This window comes from Pygocentrus nattereri, chromosome 11 (genome assembly GCF_015220715.1).
Source record: "Pygocentrus nattereri isolate fPygNat1 chromosome 11, fPygNat1.pri, whole genome shotgun sequence".
Lineage (NCBI taxonomy): Eukaryota > Metazoa > Chordata > Actinopteri > Characiformes > Serrasalmidae > Pygocentrus > Pygocentrus nattereri.
This window is the reverse complement of record NC_051221.1, coordinates 29,361,187-29,382,673: the sequence shown is the minus strand read 5'-3', so window position 1 is coordinate 29,382,673 and position 21,487 is coordinate 29,361,187. Positions and strand designations below refer to the sequence as shown.

Below are 21,487 nucleotides of genomic sequence, written 5' to 3'. Positions count from 1 at the left end.
CTGCGTATACAAGCCGGTATGTACCTGTTGCAGTCCACATAAAGTGTGACATGTGAGGCGCTGATGGCCACTGACAGTTTGTGCCACTGGTTGTCTGCAAGCGTGTAGGGGAAGATCTCAGTGTGTGTCTGCTGTCCTTTGGCTTGGAAATGGAGACGCACTTCACTCTTTTGCCCACTGCTCTCCAGCTCTAAAAACCTGCAGAGATACAAAAAGATAACAACATTAGAAAATCACATAAACATCAGAAAATCTATACACTGTAATAACGACTGAAAAAAATAATCAGGTGTTCAATAAATTCAACAAATCAGAGATCGCAACACAGTGATTCTGTGAAATAATGCATTGTAATGCATGTAAAATACAAGGAAGAGTCGCTTAGCTAGCTAAAGTGAAACATAATAGTGCTGATTAAAACATTTTCCTTGCTTGCCGGTGCATGGTGACGTAACCAAAAACCAATGTTTCATAGGTGGCCAAAAATCATAACATTTACTGGAAAAACAATTATTTCTTTTAAAGGTTATGGGGGAGTCGTTGGGGAGGTTATGGGGCAGTCGTGGGCTGGAGGTTAGGGATCCAGCCTTGTGACCGGAAGGTTGCTGGTTCGATCCCCAGAGCCGACAGCACATGACTGAGGTGTCCTTGAGCAAGACACCTAACCCCCAACTGCTCCCCAGGCGCTGCAGATTGGGCTGCCCACCGCTCTGGGCAAGTGTGCTCACTGCCCCCTAGTGTGTGTGTGCTCACTAGAGTGTATGTGGTGTTTCACTTCACAGATGGGTTAAATGCAGAGGTGAAATTTCCCCGTTGTGGGACTAATAAGGGTCTCTTAAATTAAATTAAATTATATGGTGAATGGTGTTATATAACCAGGGACATGAACAAAAGGAAAAAGGTACATTTCAATTTCAGACAAGCAAAACATGTTCAAAAGAAAAGGCAACTTAATAAAGACAGTAAAGGACTAAAATGTTGAACAAAAAAAAGCAAAAATGATGGTGGTAAAAGGCATAGCCCTTCGGGGAAGTGAAAATGTGTTGCATATTTTACACTATCTGCAGAAACAGGGGACTGGACATGTGTCCCTGGGGTGCAGCAAGCAGCTGGAAGACATCACACTCTTCTTTAATGATAATAAATGTGTCCATCTCCCTTCAAGATATGCCGCGTACTGTAATAACAGCCCAAGAGATTTACGGTCCACATGGGAAGGCTCCACTCCTTGCCACTGACACTGCTATGAAACTGAATTAATGTGTTACTGTATGTTTCTTTCTGGCTTTTAAGTGAAGGTGAAACCATGCACATTTCATAAGAGAACTCACTCAAAGCTTCATAAAACAAGACTGGGACACTATCCCGCTTAAAAGGTGCATTTACAGGCACAGAAGCGAAAACATAGTGATTCCCTGAAAGCCTAAGATATTGTTATTCAGCAGCATTACCTCTGAGTCGTTCTACTGGGATTCGCTATGACGAGTGACGTTAATGGAAGAAGCTGCCAACGCAGTCATCAGCTACACTGCCTGGCCAGACCAGCAAATTTTCCTTCTCTCTCCTTTTTTAAAGACCACGCTTGAGAGCATTATTCGAGAGAAGCCAATTACAGACAGGCGAGTGTTGATTTATCTACAAACTGAATCTAATGAGTTATTTTTCCTCTTGCCTTGCAGTTTCTGGCAGCTCAAATCCGACTATGGAGAGGAATATCAATACAGGCCTTAGCGTTGCCTAGTGTGCAGGGTGGCATGGATGTGTGCCTGCTTTATCGACAATGCATACAATGTAATTAACATCTTTTTACAAAGTCTTTATTATGCACTGACTTCAGTGAACACAGCACTGCTGGTATAATTATAGTTATACTATTGTGGGTGATTCATGTCAGTTTTTGTAGCTTAGTGCTTTTCTTCTTCATTGCTTTAGTAGTGGGAATAATAGGAGTGCAGGAGTGCAGTGTTAAGAAGAAAGTTTTCTAAATTGGTTAAGCTTGAGCTCACTACCCCACTTAAATGGCAATTGTACATTATGCTTAATGTCCTTAATTGTTTAAGAGAGTTTAGATGAGAAGCACTCACTTCTAAGTCCTGATAGAATTATGTTATATGTTTGCTTTTATTGTTTTAAAATACTCATACAGGATGTCTTCATTTCAGGGTACATTTGAGTAAATAAACAATATGTTTGTAGAAAATAACAATGTGATGTAGTCCTATAGAAAAGGCCAGTCCTATGCTTGGGAAAAAACACAGGTGCACTAGGAATGTTTTACTGGGTCTCAGTCAAGCTTGAAGAGAATCTGCTGAGTGGCCATTCTGGTCTTGGCTTGGAGAGAAGGAAACTTCTAATCAGCCTTTTGGGAGCAGAGTAAGTGGTCACAGTGCAGAAAGAAAGGTCCTGATGTGTAGCATAGGCTGCAGAACAACACAGCAGGGCAAAAGAAAGAGAACTCCCTACTGCATGATGCTCACAAACTGAAGCTGAGGGTTTTTTCCCCCACACTACCCCGATAAATACAAAACGTTGAATACATTCATTGGTCATAAAATCTAACCAAAGAATTATTTCAAAACAGGCCATTACAGATTACATTAACATCTTATTTGTGTTATAACTAGAGTTGTCGTAATTACTCAATTAAACTTGTTTACCTTCTCAATGAACTGGCAATGATTATTTGGCAAATTATCATGATTTTATGATTTTAATGATTTTACTGCCCTCTCTTACAGAAAGAAACAGAATCTGGTGCACAACACCCATTTAATAATTTCTGCCATGTAGTTTCTTCATATTTGTTTTAATGATGACTTTTAAAAGGTTTCTACTTTCCTATTTTCTACTTCCTACAAAGTATTTTGGAATCAGTGAAAAGCTCTAGATGGTTTGTTATTCAGTAGTTAAGCTTTTTTGACTGTTTTGACTTTTTAAAAATTCAATTAATGGTCAAACAGCCATTAAAATGTGGAATATATATTATATAGCCAATATAATCGCACGGTGATGATTTAAAACTCGTAACTAAAAAAACTGGTAACTAAAGAGTCATTCCTATCGGTGTAAATTAACCCTGCTGGATGTTCTGATGAGATCTAAAAGATCAGTACTGCAGCCAACCTAGTTAATTTCAATGAACCATTTTTAGCTATATTAAGTCCTACATAATGCATATATACTGTGCTGTGCAAAAGTCAGAAACCATCCTTCATCCATTTAATTTCAAGCTATCCTTTTTTACTGGTGGAAATGGCAGGAAGCATATATTTAACAGAAAATGAAACAGAAAACTCAACAACTAAATATGCTATACTGCCAAACGAATTAGCTCATCTGCCTTCACACACATATAAACTTGAGTGACATCTGATTCTTAATCCATAGGGTTTAATATGATGTCAGCTCACCCTCTGCAGCTATAACAGTGTCAACTCTTCTGGGAAGGCTTTCCACAAGGTTTAGGAGTGTGTTTATTTTTGTGAGGTCAGACACTGATGTTGGTCGAGATGGCCTGGCTCGCAGTCTCCACTGTAATTCATCACAAAGATGTTCTATCAGGTTGAGGTCAGGACTCTGTGCAGGCCAGTCAAGTTCTTCCTCACCAAACTCGCTCATCCATGTCTTTATGGACCTTGCTTTGTGCATTGGTGCACAGTCACGTTGGAACAGGAAAGGGCCGTCCCCAAACTGTTCCCACAAAGTTGGGACCATGAAATTGTCCAAAATCTCTTGGTCTGCTGAAGCATTTAGAGTTCCTTTCACTGGAACAAAGGGGCCAAGCCCAACTCCTAAATAACAACCCCTATTCCATAAACCCACCTCCACCAAACTTTACACTTTGTCACAATAGGCTCCTCCCACTCCTCCATGTGCTTTTCTGCTTACTTTCTGGTCAGCCACGTGCCCCTTTGTTTTGATTCGTTGATGTCCTGCCCCTTCGCTTCGCTACTCCGCCCGTGCTCGAGCTGTTTGGATGTATTGTTTGATGTGTATGTAGAGTTTGTAGTGTTTGGATTTGTTTTTCTATTTCATCATGTCTGTCCCCCATTCGATCCGTGTTGGCTCTATGAACCTGGACCATTTCGACCACAACCCTGGATTTGCCCTCAATAAATCTCGCTTTTCTCAGCACGTGCGTCCGCCTTATCGCTCCACGTCACACACTCGGCACAATGCAGTCAGACAAGTACCATTCTCCTGGCAACTGCCAAACCCAGACTCATCAATCGGATTGTCAGATGGAGAAGCGTGATTTGTCACTCCAGAGAACACATCTCCACTGCTCTACAGTCCAGTGGCGGCGCTTTACCCATTCCACGAAGCTCTCTACGCTGTTCTTCAGCTAATCTGAACACCACATGAAGTTTGGAGGTCTCTAGCAATTGACTCTGCATACATTGCTGACCTCTGCACACTATGCACCTCAATATCCACATCATCTTATGTGACCTACCACTTTGTGGCTGAGGTGCTGTTGTTCCCAATTACTTCCACTTTGTTATAATACCACTGACAGCTGACTGTGGAATATTTAGTAGCCAGGAAATTTCACAACCGGACTTGTTGCACAGGTGGCATCCTATCACAGTAGCTCCTGAGAGCGACCCATTCTTTCACAAATGTCTCTAGAAGCAGTCTGCATGGCTAGGTGCTTGGTTTTGTACACATGTGGCCATGGAAGTGATTGGAACACCTGAATTCAATGATTTGGATGGGTGAGTGAATACTTTTGGTAATATAGTGTATAACATTGTGCTATACGTTTAATGTCCACCATTTACAACAGTTTCCATTCTTTTCAGACACTTGTGTTCCTCAAAGACACTTGCAGGGATATTTTTCTATACCTCCAAAGTTCAGTCTAAGAAGTTGTTTACATTTTTTTTTCTTTTCACAGTCCACATAATCCCAAACAACACAGTCGGGGTGCCTAATCCATCATGCTGAGAAGCAGCTTCTCTGAACATTTTCTTCCTTTCTTCTTATTTACTTGTTTTCAGTATTGTCTTCTTGACAGCTACACATTCCTTCAGACTCATAGTCTTGATTTTCTTCTCACAGTGGATCCTGAGCTTGATTTTCTCCTCTCTCTCAAAGATGAAAGCTTTAAGAACTGTTTATCTGATGGTGAGTTTATTGTCCTGCCTTTTAACCATGGTTTGAACTTCAATTTTGGAAACTCTTGTTATTTCATTTATTTTCCTTTGACTTTCCCCTTCTGTTAGAGTATTATCATACATATTTCCTCAGAAATATCTTCTTAAAACAAAGAACAACTTTAATAACTGTAATAGATTTAATGAAACAAAAAAGTCTATCAGTTCTGTGTGTCACATTATGCACATATAAAAATGAAGTAATGTTACTGTATTTCAAAGTACGTGACAGCCTATCTTATATGACTTAGATTGTTTTTATTAACTTTCACACACTTTAAGGTTGTCCTGCACAGCTGTATCATCTAAGAAATCTATCTATTTAAATAACAGGTTGAGACTTGAAGACAAATAAACCTTAGGCAACCCTAAATCCTGCATTACCTCTGCTCGGCATGGTGAATGGAGAGGATGACTCCAGAATTGAGCAGCTCCTGCTTCAGAGTCACAGCAACAGTGAACTCACTCTTGCCCCTCAGTTTTTGAAGCATCCGCTGAGCCGTTTCCTCTGGCACCCTCACACTCCTAGAGGACCCTGCCAAGAGCCAATGAACAAGTAATTAAAGTTTCAGTTCTGGACTAAAATCAGATGATTTACAAACAATATTCAGCATAGTTTTTACATTTATATACAGAACCCTACATGCTCTTAATGGCTATAAGACACCTGCAGGGATATTTTTCTACACCTTTCAGTCTTTATTTACATTTTTTTTTACTTTTCACAGTCCATGTAATCCCAAGTGGCTTCTTTGACTTGAACACTTTCTTCCTTTCTTCTTATAAGAACAGCTACTGGCATTTAGCAGTTCTGATTCCAGTGTATATAATAATACACACAATTACTGGATTTTATCATAAAATAAGTTGTGAAGTTAAAGGTTTACAAACACCTAGAAATGTTGATCAAGGTTAATAATGACTGTAAAGTGGAGTGGGCCTTTTTTATGGGTATTCATGTCTACTTATATATCATTAATTTTCTCCACCATGGATTTCATGGCCTACAGCACACATCCAAGTAGATCAACTTCTAGAAGTTCCTCACACAAGAAGAGAGAGTGGAGGGAGTTTTCATGACACATGTGGTTCTTTCTAGCCTCCATCTTAAACGTAACCTCATTCCCCGTGTACCCTGAGCAGCCGTCTCTGCCACTTTAATGGAGGCATCAATAAATGATCAGGTTCCTCAGAAGCGATCACATCAAAGGGTTCACTGTGGCAGCTGAGGGAACCCATGACACACTTATGTGATCCAGGCAGCCCAATACAACAACACTGGCTTCTTAGTAATAATCATACTACTTCAAACTAGCAAGAATATCCAATTAATATAATGCACATGGCACATAGTAAAAAGACAGTGTTTAAGTCTGGCAATGAGACAGAGATGAGGGAAAGCTTTGGTGCCTCACAGCAAAAGGTTTCTTCGACATGTGCTAATTTTATAAAGCTAGATACTGACTTCAGAACGATTGAGCCTAATGAGCGTGCCTAAAGCAGTATCGAACACTACAGCACAGTCCATTCTATTTTTGACAGTCAAACACAGAAGTCCAATGTTATGTTTGAGGTTTAGAGCTCTTTTCGCCCTGTGAGTGAGACCCCATAAGCACTGGCATACTAAAAACAGTGCTTGTATGGAAGAGAAAGGAGGCAGGGAATCCAATCCAGATAGACAGTGTCTCTGTCATGCATACCTAAAACCATAATAGTCATGGTTGTAGCGATGATATAGATGGGTCTGCATTTTGAAAGAAAGGAATAATTAAAAACTTCTACTGGTTAATGCCAGGAGGGTGTTCGTTGATATTCAAGGGACCAGCAGCACTAGGCAGATGGTCTATTGTTGTAGTGGCAGCCAGTTCTTAAACTCCTTGATGATTTAACAGAGTTAAAATGAAAAGAGCTCCTCTCTAAACACTGATGAGTTTAGCCACAGTCTAAAGTACTGTGTGAAAATGTATGCAGCCAAGATATTTGTTTAATTTTTTTTTTCTAAGCAATTTTTTTCTAAGCAATTTAATTTTTTTTTTGCCTACATAAACTTCTGGTTTGGTTCTTGACCTTTCAAAGCCCTCCAAGCCCTCCAAATCCCTCAAAGCTTTTTGTTTATTTACATTTATCACCCGGATAAATAGCTTTACATTTATTGTATTACCTCAGACAACCCAAGATTTTGTACAGTGCTGTGTGTGTGTTATAATATATGTATATGTGATATAAATATATATCGTCATCAGTATAAATATATATATACACACACACACACACACACACACATTTCATCAGTATTAGAGACTAACAATAGAATTCCATTTTGGAGTCCATCTAGTAAAGAAATTAAATGAATAAAATGGGTTTACACCATGAACAGACCTACGTAGTCTGATGATAAATGTGGATCAACATTTTTAAGACACTGAACAATTAAACCCTCCCTTGGTCTCAAGTGTTCAAGTGTTCACTAGCACTGATCAGATTGTATTGTGCTGTGACAACAGCCAAAAGCTTAGTGTGCATCTCACACTAAAGGCTCAGACTAGAGGGAACTGATAGAGAATTGGTAAGAGACGGACAAACTGCTAATCACACCATTTTAATTGCTGAATGTAATACAGTGCTCCTTGTGTCACTTCACCTTTGAATCACAGCAGGGTGTCAGTCTGTCTGTCTGTCTGTCTCTCTGCCCTTAGAGAACCAGCTCCAGTCTGTCAAAGGATGACCCTTTCATCTCTACACAACCACAGAGTCTCTATAGGCAGACAGCAGGAATAATAGAGGACATTGGGGAGGAGAGGGGTTTGGCTGATGAGGATTTGATTTCCAAAATGCATCAAATATTTAAAGTAGCCACAAAAACATCACTTTCCTTCTGATTCAAAGCCATTAACCACTCCCAGTTTGAGAGATTGGTCAATTACCTCCCTATCATGACCAAAAAAGGGGAAAATGCCCTAGAAGAGATGGAGTCTATCCTATGTGATGCCCTATGCAATGCAACTCTCTTCCTCTCCTCTTTCCATATTGGTCAGCCACTAGGGTTAAATCAATAGTTTCACTGCAGGAGACGTTGGTCGATTGGATACTGGCAAACTTCTATAGAGGGTGACCACCTGCTCTCAATGGGAGATTGCCTCATGTGTCACTGAGACAACTCAGAAACATATCCGAAATCTGGTTAAGTACAAGGATTTTTTTCAGCAAAGAAAGGCACACATAAGTGATTTCCCTTCAATATGAGTAAATAATTACATTCACAATATGACAAAGAAGGCTGTTCAGAGTTCACAGAGTTTCCATAACAATGAAATCTTTAGGAGAATTCAGAAAAAAACAAACACAGGGGGTTTCAGCTCCAGTCGTGGGAAACAATGCTTTAGGCTACAGATCGACGTTCTAATCGTATCCTCAGGACACAGCTTTCATGGTTCAGAACAAAGCATGGCGTTCAATACTGAAGAGTAAAGCTAATGCTTTTTAGCCGACAAGCATTTCCTATCTAGAACTCTAAGGTCTCATCTTTCCACATGCAAAGACATCTTAATTAAGGTATAAGCTACTGTGGCTACAGAAAATGATAAGCAATTCAGTGATTTTAATAACAATAACAATTATTATAACTTTTTATTTTGATATGGTTTATACATCACTTGAGGTCCATACATTTCCTGCTAAAATTCACACAGAGCACCACATGAAAGAACAGTGATAAACACACTAAGAATGCAAACACAATAAACAAAGGCCTCTGAAAACGAAGCTAATGCATAAAATAACTCATAAAAGCATTGTCCAAAATATTACATGAATTAGCCAATGGACAGGGATTGTCTGAGCTATCCAAGTGTGGAAACTACTCAGCATTTCTTCACACTTACTAAATCACTAAAGCACAATTTCAAAACACATCCCAGCCAAACTCCTGTTTTGCTCCTCTTTATACTTTTACAAAGGCCAGCATAAACAATATAAAACCTGATTCTAGATCAGCCCTTCTATCATGCCAGACTCATACCCCTGTCCTTTGGCAATATGAGTAGCATGTATGGGAAGGTTTTCAAGCAAAGCTTCACATTCAGCTTGATTATGGTAATGAAAAACCCTCAGCGGACACTCCATCCATCCATTACACGCATTGAGGGTGCAGCAGTTCTAAAACCAGGCGTTAGTGCTACCAGCTGTATCAGTGCAGCTATTCTTCTGGAACAAATATGAAACCCTCACCAAAGGGCACCTTCAAACCTGCTGGGACAGCACTCTGGGCTACAGCCTCTGACTGATTCTCCTGTGATGGCCGGTACTCAGCCACTTTGAGGTACAGAAGCTTTGCTTCGAGGGTTCTTTTTGCTTGGAGAGATAGCTGGAGTGTAACTGTGGGCAATAACTCTGACCAATGCACTCCGAAAGTCTCTCACACCAAAGAAATGTAATCATTATAAAATATGATCAAATACTTAATCTTAACATGCCTAGTAGACTGTCTGGTTCTGTTCTCCACCATACCACTGATGTAGTCAAGTTACTAGTCAAGTGTTTGGTGTCCAATTTTTGCTTCTGTTGTTTTGCATAGAAGCTACAAGACTAATGTAATGAACAAGCAGTAAAAAGTTATAGCCTATGAACTAGCATGTGCAAACTGCGTGCCTAAATCGTCACATTTGTGCCTCACTCCTGTGGTTTCTGACACTGTATGATACATTATTATCTATAAAAATAGCTCAACACAGTAGTACCATCAGGGCTAGGCAAAAGTACAATATTGATTGTTATCATGATAAACTACATCACTAAATGCTTTTCTGAGCATCATCAGTACTTAAAATAGTCAAAAACCTTCCAACTACATGTTTCATTACAAAGAGCATAATTTGTCCTGTTTCACAGTATGTGAAATGCTGACTGTACTCATATTTTTATATTATGTTTTAAACTACTTTGTCTGTTTATATTGTGATATATCATGTATTGTAAAAGCTTCTTAATCGAAATATTACCCTTTTTCCCTTTTCACCCTAAACAGCAGTGATTACTTTAGTCCATTTTTAAGATAACACTACAGTCATGTACCACCAGTGTAAAACTAAAAAGGCAAACCTAAGAAAATAAAGCATTTTTCATCAAAAAATCACTTTGGAAAGAAAAAAAATACACTGAACAGCAAAGTAAAGGATTATAAATGTCTATACAGACATGCTTCCATGCAACCCCATATAAAGCGAATACAAAAAAGACCCAGAGAAGTACAATTTATTTTCCACATAAAGATAATTGGACCCAAACACCAGTCTGACATTTGAAGATGCCTTTACATAAGCAAAGACATACTGACAGGTCTAACAATGTAGCAGTTTACACTCCTGCTCTCCGTTCAACTTCTCCCCTCCTGCCTTCATGCCACCTGTCCCAATTAGGAGATGTAGACAGAGCTGAGGCTCTCCAATTTTATCCTATCAGTCCCCTGGGCCTATCTGAATGTCAGTCAGAGCAGCTCTCATAGGTGCATTCTCATATAAAGCTTCTTTTACTGAACATGTGTAGGTGGTGTGTATGAGTGCTTGTCGGTTGGGGGGGGGGGGGGGGGGGTGTGGGGGGGTGAGAGCTGCCGTGTATAAGATATGTGCATTGGAGAGAGAAAGACAGAGAGAAACAGAATGAGAGAACACAAGAATAAGTGATAAGTGAATAGCCATAAGCCGCCTTGCTTCTTTCCTCATATCTCCCCAGGAGGCAAAGCAGCAGGTTTATTCACCTCCCCATCTCATGAGCAGCTGGCAAGCCTCCATCACACCACACACTGGATAGAAATTTCTCTTTAAGGCTGAGCCATTTGGAAAATATTTCCTTACCAACATGCTAAGCATGACCATTACAGGAGAAACCGCAAAACCAATTTTCCACTTACACAACGCTTCTAACACTAGAAATAGCTCATCCAGAAGAAAGACCAAAAACAGAGATGGTACGACACATACTGATACTAATATTAATATTCATTTATTATTAATAAATATTCATATTATTCTTCTTTAAAAACTACTCATCTTTAAAATGAGCCATTTTTGAACAACTTTACTAAAAGGACAATTACAGCAAATATTCAAAATGTCTGTATAATTAAATCAGTAAGATTTAAACAAAGGCGCTCACAGTAGTTTGATTTGAAATGTGGCATCCTAGAGAAACTTAACAATTTGTTTACAGAGCTGGTGATAGGAACCAGAAGTCTGAAGCATTCTAAAAGTTACCTGACAGAAAGCTATTATATAAAATGCACATCCTGGTGCTTTGTTTTATACAGTTTGGAGATATGCTTATGACCTAAACCATGTTTTTTTTTAATAATTCATGGTAGAGAAGAACATGCAAGACGTTGTAAAGCAAAACAGTGCCCAAGGATTTTAGATTCATTATCACTATTTTTCCAATATCAACTTTACATGTAAAACACACAGAAGAAACCTGTGGGTTCAACTGTTGGTTTAGATAGTAAAAAAAATTGGCCATATTTAAACTGCAGACATGACAACCCCTGGTCCCTACCACCTCCACCCTAAAGAAATGAGAGTCAGTAAGTTTCTCTACAATTAACCACTTTATTTCAAACCTCTCTGAATGACTTACATCTCATTATGCATAAGAATTATGCAGAAATATAAAATGTTAGGTTGAATTTTCCCGTGAAATAAGCATCTAAAAGCAGGCTATCACACTCAAACTACTCAAACACCCTATTACCTCACAGGAAGAAAAACATAAATAACTACATCACATCACAGTGTGAGTGCTATTTCAGGACAGATCTGTTACAGAATCAAATTCATTCTGCTTTTGCCTCTGATAAGCAAACAAGCATTTTCTGCTGACGTGAGCCCAAAACTGACCTGGTATTAGATTAGAGCCGTCTCTAATTAAAATACACTCATGTCCATGTAGTTTACATAAAAAGCAGTCAAACTCTTCAGGTAATAGGCATCATACCATGTACTATTTAAGACTCTTCCTCGAGATCTACTTTCCTTTGGATTAATGTTCCAACCTGTGTCTAACATCCTGCCCCCCTCAGCTAACACTAATACATCTGATCCAGCCAATCAAACATGTCTGCTCCAGCTAATTAACTTCTTGGTGTGGCCAACTGTGATAGGAACTAAAAAAAGCAGAAAAGCAGACCTCCAGGATCATGGTTGGTGACCCCCAAAACAAAGTACACAGAAACATAATGCAGCCTCTTCTACACTAACCACATCTATACTGCAGGAACAATGCCAAGTTCTTAAGTAACCAAATACTCGAATATGTAAATCTTCCTTACTGGACATCCCCCCAGAGCAGAAATCGGATTAAAGTACAACTGGATCATCACACCCCGCGACCCAGAAGGAGAAGCGGCTTAGAAGATGCGTGTGTGTGTGTGTGCTTGTGTGTGGATCATCACACACTATAGTCAGCACTATTACAAAAGAGGCATTCCTTCTGTATTTTGCATAGGCTGGTGTGCTTTGTTTGAAGACTAATCTTGTTATATTGTCTATTATTCTCGACTGTCTCTACACACAGGAACACCATCCTTTATTTTAATAGATTAAAGTGCATTTTAATGGAGCTCTGCAGGGCCTACGTCTTCCCACTGAGAGAGTATTTTAGCCTGTTCAAGAAATACTAATCAGCAGACTGATGATGGGTTAGATGCATCTGCAGACGTTCAGCTTTGTGATTTATTGAGATGCAGGCAAGAAAAAATCTGTCTTTGTGTTGGTAATGATTTCCAAAGCTGCACTTCATTTCAGGAGTATCAAAATCCAGAGCCTTTATTTTTCTAATTTGGTGTAAAATCACAAGATTCACGGTGGTAACACAGGGGTCTCAACTCTGTAGTGAAACCTAGCACGTAAAGCGAAGCCGAACAGAGACGCCACGCTCCTTAAATACAGTCATGGTCCACTTAAGTGTGTTTACAAATGAGAACAGACTGAATAAAAGTTGCTACAGATATCTTAGAAGTAAAGTGTCAGAAAACAACCATGTAAAATCATCCTGTTACCTTGGAAGAGGTAAGCTCTGGACTCGTCGTGGAAGCCCTGGACCTGAGAAACTCCCTTGAAATCTGCTCCAGGGCTAAAATCCTTAAACACGTTGATGAGGAGAGAAGGATCCACACCGAGACCTGCAACTGGAGCCAACACACACAACAGCACTAGGACATTTCTAGAAAGAAAGCAGCAACATTTCTTCGCTAAATGAGAGTATCCTTAAAGAGGTGAGGGAGCCCGAGCAGTTCTGCATTAACAGCTATGCTTACGAATACACTTTAACTGTAATCCGCCGTTGGAGGTGACCGCACTTGTTTTTACCACGAACCCGCTGACTAACATCAATCCTACCTGAGGAGACGAACAGCGCTCCGAACGCGACCAGAAACTGTAATAACCCCATCGTGGATTGAGATTAGTCCATGTTTTAAATCTCTTCCCGAAAATGAGGCGTTTTGTGGAGGAACCCCGAACCAGTTCAACCAAACGAGGTCTCATACATCCCGAAATGCTGAACTCCGCGACACACTTCAGAAAGGACGAAAAACAGTCCACCAGGAGAGGAAGGGAAATATTATCCTCACAGAAATACACTCGGCAGGACAGCGTGAAGGAGAACAGAGCGCGGAGCCGACCGTTAGCTACCGGCAGAGTGGAATGAAGTAACGGTCTCTCCTCCTGCCTGAGAGAGAGCGAGAGAGAGAGAGAGAGAGAGAGAGAGACTGGGGGGCGCAGACTAAACTCAGAATCCCCCTGGTGGTATGCCAGCACCTTATCAGTTTTAATTCCTGCGCAGGCTATTTCATAGCAGTATCAGTGGGAACTACAGCACGTACGTCAGCTGTCACTTTGCTGTCCTGTAAACACCATCATTCACAGCATTTGAGTTTTTCTGACTTTGATTTCACTTTAATGTCACTCAGTCACTTAGAGTTCACTCTCAGAGTGACTCGTGTCACTTCTACACGGTGTGAATGCACTGACAGTTATCGCTACAGAACACACCAAAACCATTAAACAGCTAATGAACCAGCGAGACTTTCATCACTTCCAAGCTTGAAGTCAGCAACAACAACCGCTGAATGCTAATCTGTGCTAGCAATGAGTACAAGTGTGCGCTGGTTGTACTAGAGCTATAGCTACCTAATAGCTAATAAGCTTCGTAAAGACAGTTTTACACAGTTATTTACACAGAATCTAATTTGCCCAAGCTAATATTCGCTGCTACTTCTATTACTGGGTTCGAAAACTCTGCTCCTGCTATTAATCTGGAGCGCTAAATCTGACGATAACAACACCGCAAACATCATCTCATGATCGACAGATGAAGACTGGGGTGTTCATAGAGCTACGAGCTAAAGAACAGCGACTGGGAGGAAACTGATAAACACTCAGAAACCCAAAGTATGTTTTATCTGTCAGCGTGTCGGTTCTTCTCTCTGCTTTTCGAAATGGTTTCTAATATAAAATTTTCAATGCTTTTGCAAAATCATAACACCTGTAAATGCATGTTTTCTGAAACTGTTCTAACTCTGAGGATATGTTGTTGTTGTTTTTTTTCTTTCCTACAAAATGGATGTTTTTTCCGACTTGATTATCAAACTATTTTCATCCGAAGTGTCAAAGAAAAAGATTCAACTGTTCTAGTGCACAAAGGCCTGCGACTGAATGGATGTTCGGTAAATATTAGTAGTAGTAGACTTTTAAAATTAAGTGTTCTTCAGGGTCTCATGATGACAATGGTTCTATATAGAACCACGAACACTCAAAGAACCCTTGGCATGATCAAAGGGTTCTCTGCATCATGATAGGGTCTAAAATCTTTACATTGGTGTAGAATGTGTTATATGTAGTTCTATACAGCACCAAAAGGGTTCTTCTGTTGTTACAAGCTTGACATCCTAAAAATAGAGAAATGCTTCCAGGTGCTGTATAGAGCCCTTTATAAAAAAAGGTTCTGTATAGATCCATATACAACACATTCTCCATCCATCTGAAGAGCCCTTACACGATGCAAAGAGATCTTTAATCATGCAAATGTTTTTTTGAGTGTTATATCGAATTCTGTATACAATCATTACTAAAGAACCCTTGAAGAACCAACTTTTTAAAGAGTGATAGGACAATGTGGCACTTTAAAATGTGAGTGTGGGTCAATAAATGTTCGATATAAATGTTTTTAGAGATAATACAGCCACACAGTTTAGGTAAGACATGCTATGCTGCCACGCTACTGTAAAATCACTTCATTTTTGGTATGTGAATAATGTAACACTCTCAGCTCATCTGTTATTGTTTCTGTTGGCTTACATTTTTTGCGTGATCATTATTTAGTGTGTTTAGTTCTGATTACTGTAAAAATTTTATTAGCTGATCATATGATTAGGCTATTTTAAGATGGTGCAGTAAAATTACTTCACAGGTGCGTATGTACTCTGAACTGATTGTGTTTGTTGGTTACTTATGGGAAATAATCAGTTTACACTTAAATTTCATATCACTTTAATATGGGCAAAACAACCTGCTCTCTTTGCTAGGTTTTGAACACATTCAGCACAGCTGACTGAAAGACAGCTGGCTGAAACACTGGCACTGAAAATATAAGTTTACATTTGCACTCTAAAGAAACATGCCTCACTGCTGCAGGTCGGTTTATGTCACCCCTATTGACAGTAGCATTAGTAAATCACTAAAAAACAAAGCAGATCAGGCTTAACATCTGTAATACTCAATCCATTTAAATACTTGGCTTGTTTAAGATGGTGCCAGTAAAGTCACTTCACTGATTTGCATGCACTCTAACCTGATACTTTTGTTGGCTACTTATGCAAAAGAATCATTTTACACTTTAGTTTTATATCATTTTAATATGGGCAAAACTTTGCTGCTTTCTAAGGTGGAATCAAAGAGTGTGTTTCTCTTTCTGCTGCAGTTTGTCCTGCCAGGTGACTCAACTCTCACACTACAGCCTCCTCTAAACACCTTAATGTATACTTTAATATTAGTGCCTGAACACTGGAGCAATCTGGCTACAAAGCAAATGTAGTGTTTTTGGCTTTAAATTAAAAATGACTGAATCTTCACTTCGATGGTATACACAGTAAAGTATGAGTACACTCAACACATTCTTGCCCAGCACATTGTCTACAGGTATATGTTTCAACCATTTCCCTGATTAGCTTCCTTTCTTCATAATTGAAGAGGGTTCATTAGTGCCGCAGAGGGATGGTATTCAGGGTTGAAATGAGATTATGCTGGTCCTGCATGGTCTGCAGGCAGAGTTGAGCTCAATGAGGCGTTCAAAAAATTCTGTAAGGTCAGTAGTTTGAAAAGTCATGGTAGGAAGCCAAGAGCAGGAGTTTGGTGGAGTTTATCCAAGTAGTGATGCTGCTGTATGATAGAACAAAGGCCTACTTCAAATTATAAATTGTCAGTGACAGAACTGGGAGGAACTGGTGAGAAATACATTTAATAAAGATTAAAGAATGACTTAATCACTGTGACCTACGCAAAGATAGAACCACTCAGTATAATTAGTACAGCAAAATGCATAAACCACCAATTTTTTCGCAGCGCATATTGAACATCCGCCCTCCCCCTCACTTTACCCATTTAAACTCGGCTCCAAGGCAGTTTAAATGCTTGCCCAGCTCCCCCTCTCTCTCACATTGTGTGGGGTGTGGAAACACTTGGCTACCCAGGCGGGTTTGTGGGCGAGCTGAGCACTCAATTTAGCTCTGCGTCTATGGGAGTCACTCTGGATCATCTCCTCTTGTGTTTGTTAACCTTCCCCTCTGGACCAAGTGTCCTTCACAGAACCATTTCCAATTTGAAATCAGACCAATTTCCATTGCGAGCATAGTGCCAGTTTTTTGTGTCCTTTCTGGGAATCCGTAGAAGTCCACTGTTCCTGCTCCATTCTTTGAGACTGAGTCAAACTATCCATTCGGGCAGATGGCTAATGAGAGGATAACTCTGAGTGAGCCATTTTTGTAGAAGACCCAATAAAACAACATGCTTAAGGCCTGTTCCGGATCCAAATGGGGAGAGGCTTTCGCTTACCCTGGTGGCCTGTTTGGCAGTGCTGAAAGAGGACAGAGTCTTATCAAGGAGCCAGCAGCTTTTTCGGAGGATGGTCCATCAACCTCTGCTTCAGGGCTGCTGTCCAACTGTAAACTAAACCCACACAAACATCCCCTGATAAGGGGAATGGATCAGAGAAATAACAACCTGTTATGGTTCTCTCCTATTAAAAGTTGATATTGGAAATCCACTTTCACACTCATCCTCAGCCATGATGATGTGGGTGTTCAGTCACGAAAGTCCATCTACGACTCCTACATAGAAAGTGATGAAAAATACATATGCATCATCTCAGCAGAGTAAGAAAGACAAGAAATAGAGTTTAGCTGTACAAGTTGATGTTAGAAGGCACAGAGTGGATAGATTATATTGGTAATCAAGGAAATCTTTGATGATTTTGATGTGCAAGTGAATAATCTGAGGTTTATTTATCTATTTATTTATTTTTGCTAATAAGTCTAATAAATAAAAGTAGACTTCACTGAACATTATCTACCCAGGCCAAGACCTTAAAAGATTCCAAAATACTTTACTGGCTAAAAGATAAACTACGACCCTAAAAGGCATCATTAACAATGTAAAGACCCCATAAGGTAAAGTTGTTATGTTAGTAGGCAGACTCATAGTAGTCTCTCGTAGAACTCATATATCTCCATGAACAGAGGAGCTGCACATCTGTTAACTGTCTTGTTGTAAATAAGACATGGAACAGATTACAAACGTGAGAAAGCGAGGCCAGCAAACACTGTAGTGACTTGCATTGAAATAGTACAACAAAACTCCAAAAAAAGATGTTTCAAATAGAAAAATATGTAACAAAAAATGCATATCAATGTGTGTGCGCAACAGAGACCAGTGGGGGAAGTTCAAATAAGCATCATCGTGCATCATACATTGAATGAATGAATTTCATTTATTTTCTTAAAATCAAGAATCCAGTAATCTTGACAGCACCAAAACATAAAGAAAGCACATGGTTTGATGGTATGCTCTAAGAAAAAAGGGTAGTAAACTCTCACTAGGGTGGTAGCCTTAAAAGTACATCTCAGTACCTTTAGTCAAGGAACATAATTGTACCATAATCCATTGAAGTTGTGTTTTCTAGGTTATATTGACTCGACACACCTCTCCAGGCTTTTTACTTTATTGCTCTGTTTTAAAGCATTAGGTTGTGAAAAGGTACAAATTTGTACTTTTCCACTGGGAAAAGCTTATTTAAGGTACACAGTTAGACCTTAAAACCACTGCTGTACCTTTAAGGGTAGATTTTTTTTTTGATGAAAAATGTACCTGTGCAGCATCTTTATTTTTTATCAGTGTAGCAAAACTAGATATATGGCCAACCCTTGAGAGAAGGGGCTTTGTGGCGTCTGCCACAGTCCACAGCTTTGGGAAGCTTAGTGGGTGTGGCCATGCAAGTGGCTCTCTGGATGAGCTCTGCACTAGACAACTGCAGTGTGTACAAGAAATGTTTCAGCATGTTATTGTATTTGTTGTTTGGCATTTATTCACTGTTTCATTTGTTATAGACACTTATTGTAAATGGCCGAGCTAGGAAATGCACTGGGCTGTGTGGGTGTGGGTGGAGAGCCGAGAGAGTTGTGAGCTGGGTGGCAAACAAGCTTTTAGAGAGAAGAAATGTACGGCGTAGCTGAGGCCAACAACAGCTAAAAAAACAAAGCACCACAACTTGTGTGAGACAACCTGTGTCTCTTTAAGTCTCTTTAATAGCATAAGTACGAGGTAAAAATGACAATATATCCATAACATTTCATTTTCCGTTACAAAACTACGACTGTTAGATGTTCATCTCCTTTCGAAAACAGAAAGATGAAATCTGCTGCTTAACTGGGTCATCACTGTAAGCAGGTGTGAGCCTGGGTGTCTTTCTCTTTGTGTCTATATGTATACATGACTGTATTCACGTATCCCTTGTGTGTGTGTGTGTGTGTGTGTGTGTGTGTGTGTGTGTGTGTGTGTGTGTCCGGCCAGCACAGTATCTCTTGTGAGACTGTCCAAAACCTTATCAGACCACTAACAGTGAGAATGAGAAGAGACAAAGCTTGACAAATGGAGTTTCATTGTAGTCAACACAAGTTGTAATTTCCCAAAGTGCCACCAGGAAAACGAAATGAGAAAAACAACACGAGCTTGGCCAATAACAGGAGGTGAGCCATTTAAACAGCAGCCGTATGGAATTGGATCGCTGGAGAGAGAGAGAGAGAGAGAGAGAGAGAGAGAGAGAGAGAGAGAGAGAGAGAGAGAGAGAGAGAGGAGTGACTTTGCTGCAGAAATGAAACAAAGAAAGCACATCGTTACTCCAGACTATGAACTCATTTGGCATTGCTGAACATTCCAATATATCCTCACTGTCACATCAGATCCTTGCAACCGCCGTTTATCTTTTTCAACCATTTCAAAATGCCGACTAATATGGGCGTCGTGTGCACAATTCATGCTGAATGGACCAACAGAAACTATCCAAAATACATTATGTTCAAGGTTTATTCTTGCTGTAAAATTTCCATTTGAGAGAAACAAAAGCAAAGCTATTATACAGTTAACTTATTTAAGTCTAAAAAACAAGAGAGAAAGAGCAAGCATTTGTGATTCGGCCTCAGCACAAAGTTCCGGTGAAAAGGCCACAGTATCCCCTCCTGAGCTCGGTGAGACGCCACATTGATCAGGTGGGCCTGTGCACCAGCTCTAAATGTGCCGACCGCTGTGAGAGAGCACAAAGCGCTGCATTGTCAGGTACACCGCTGGGAAAATGTCAAATGAATGCTTCAAAACCTATGCATGCCAAGTATTGACGACTCACTGCTAAATAGACGGTGCAGCTGTATTTGTGGCGTCAGCCATACGTTATACCAGAGAGTTTGATTAATACATTGAATATTTTGTGAATGATTAATCCAAGTAGGCATTAAACGCTTTCCTATCAGTTTTTTTTTCATATCCCACATCGAGTCTCCTGACGTTCCAAATGTGTTTGAATATAACAATGCTGACATCTAGTGTTTAACTTCAGTGGTGTTTAAGTGGAACGTTTGGTTTGTTACAGCTCTCATTTGTTCTGCAGTGCCCTCTAAGGGTGGAGTTTTTTCCATGCACAAAACCTGTTTGTAAAGATTCAGGCTTTAAAGTAAACATTTAACATTTAACATTTGAATGCTTTGTCATTGCAGTATCTATGTATTTCTAGTCTTGGTGTGTGCAGGTCAGTCCTACAGGTCTTCCTGTTGCTAGAGCAATATCCTGTGCTGTAGTGTAAACTCTGGTGATGTCATACTTGTGTTGCTGGCTATTTAGACATTAATGGCTGTGTGTTGTGTTATTTTTAGAGGACAGTAAATCTACACTGCTAGACAAGCCGTACACTGACTGCTTTGTTATGTAAGTTTCATTTCTATAGTCTTTTCCCCTGAAAAGACAAGACTATATTAAAATATTTGCTTCAACTCTTCTGGGAAGGCTTTCAACAAGGTTTAGGAGTGTGTTTATGGGAATTTTTGACCGTTCTTCCAGAAGCACATTTGTGAGGTCAGACACTGATGTTGGACGAGATGGCCTGGCTCTGAGTCTTCGCTCGAATTCATCCCAAAGGTGTTCTATCAGGTTGAGGTCAGGACTCTGTGCAGGCCATTCAAGTTCTTCCTCACCAAACTAACTCATTCATGTCTTCATGGACCTTGCTTTGTGCACTGGTGCACAGTCATGTTGGAACATGAGGGGGCCGTCCCCAAACTGTTCCAACAAAGTTGGGAGCATGAAATTATCTAAAATCTCTTGGTCTGCTGAAGCATTAAGAGTTCCTTTCACTGGAACTAAGAGGCCAAGCCCAACTCCTGAAAAACAACCCCACACCATGCTCCCCCCTCCACCAACTTTACACTTTCTCCTGGCAACCGCAAAACCCACACTCACCCATCGGATTGCCAGATGGAGAAGCTTGATTCGTCACTCCAGAGAACACATCTCCACTGCTGTAGAGTCCAGTGGCAGCGCTTTACACCACTGCATTCTATGATTTGCATTGCTTTTGGCAGTATAATAGATAGATAGATAGATAGATTCTACATTATGCCTTACATTTACATAATAATCCACATGTTACAGGATATTGTATCTTCAAGCTCACTGAATAAAAGTAAAGCATTTGAGTGTTGACCCTGTAGCAGAAACATCCCCTCTGTGTCCCCTAATGAAAAC

The 21,487-nt window shown here is 39.9% G+C and overlaps 1 protein-coding gene across 1 annotated transcript in view; it reads right to left on the bottom strand.

Annotated features, from left to right (window-relative positions):
* nell2a (neural EGFL like 2a) overlaps positions 1–13,879 on the bottom strand; it is a 76,870-nt gene extending 62,991 nt beyond the window's left edge. Inside the window, exons 1-4 of the mRNA XM_017699391.2 lie at positions 13,544–13,879; positions 13,204–13,332; positions 5,544–5,694; positions 25–198 (exon numbers count right to left, since the gene is read on the bottom strand). Of these exons, the coding sequence (XP_017554880.1) occupies positions 25–198; positions 5,544–5,694; positions 13,204–13,332; positions 13,544–13,595 (506 nt within the window). The 5' untranslated portion in view covers positions 13,596–13,879. The remainder of the gene's footprint in view (positions 1–24; positions 199–5,543; positions 5,695–13,203; positions 13,333–13,543) is intronic.
* Between the last annotated feature and the right edge of the window lie 7,608 nt (positions 13,880–21,487).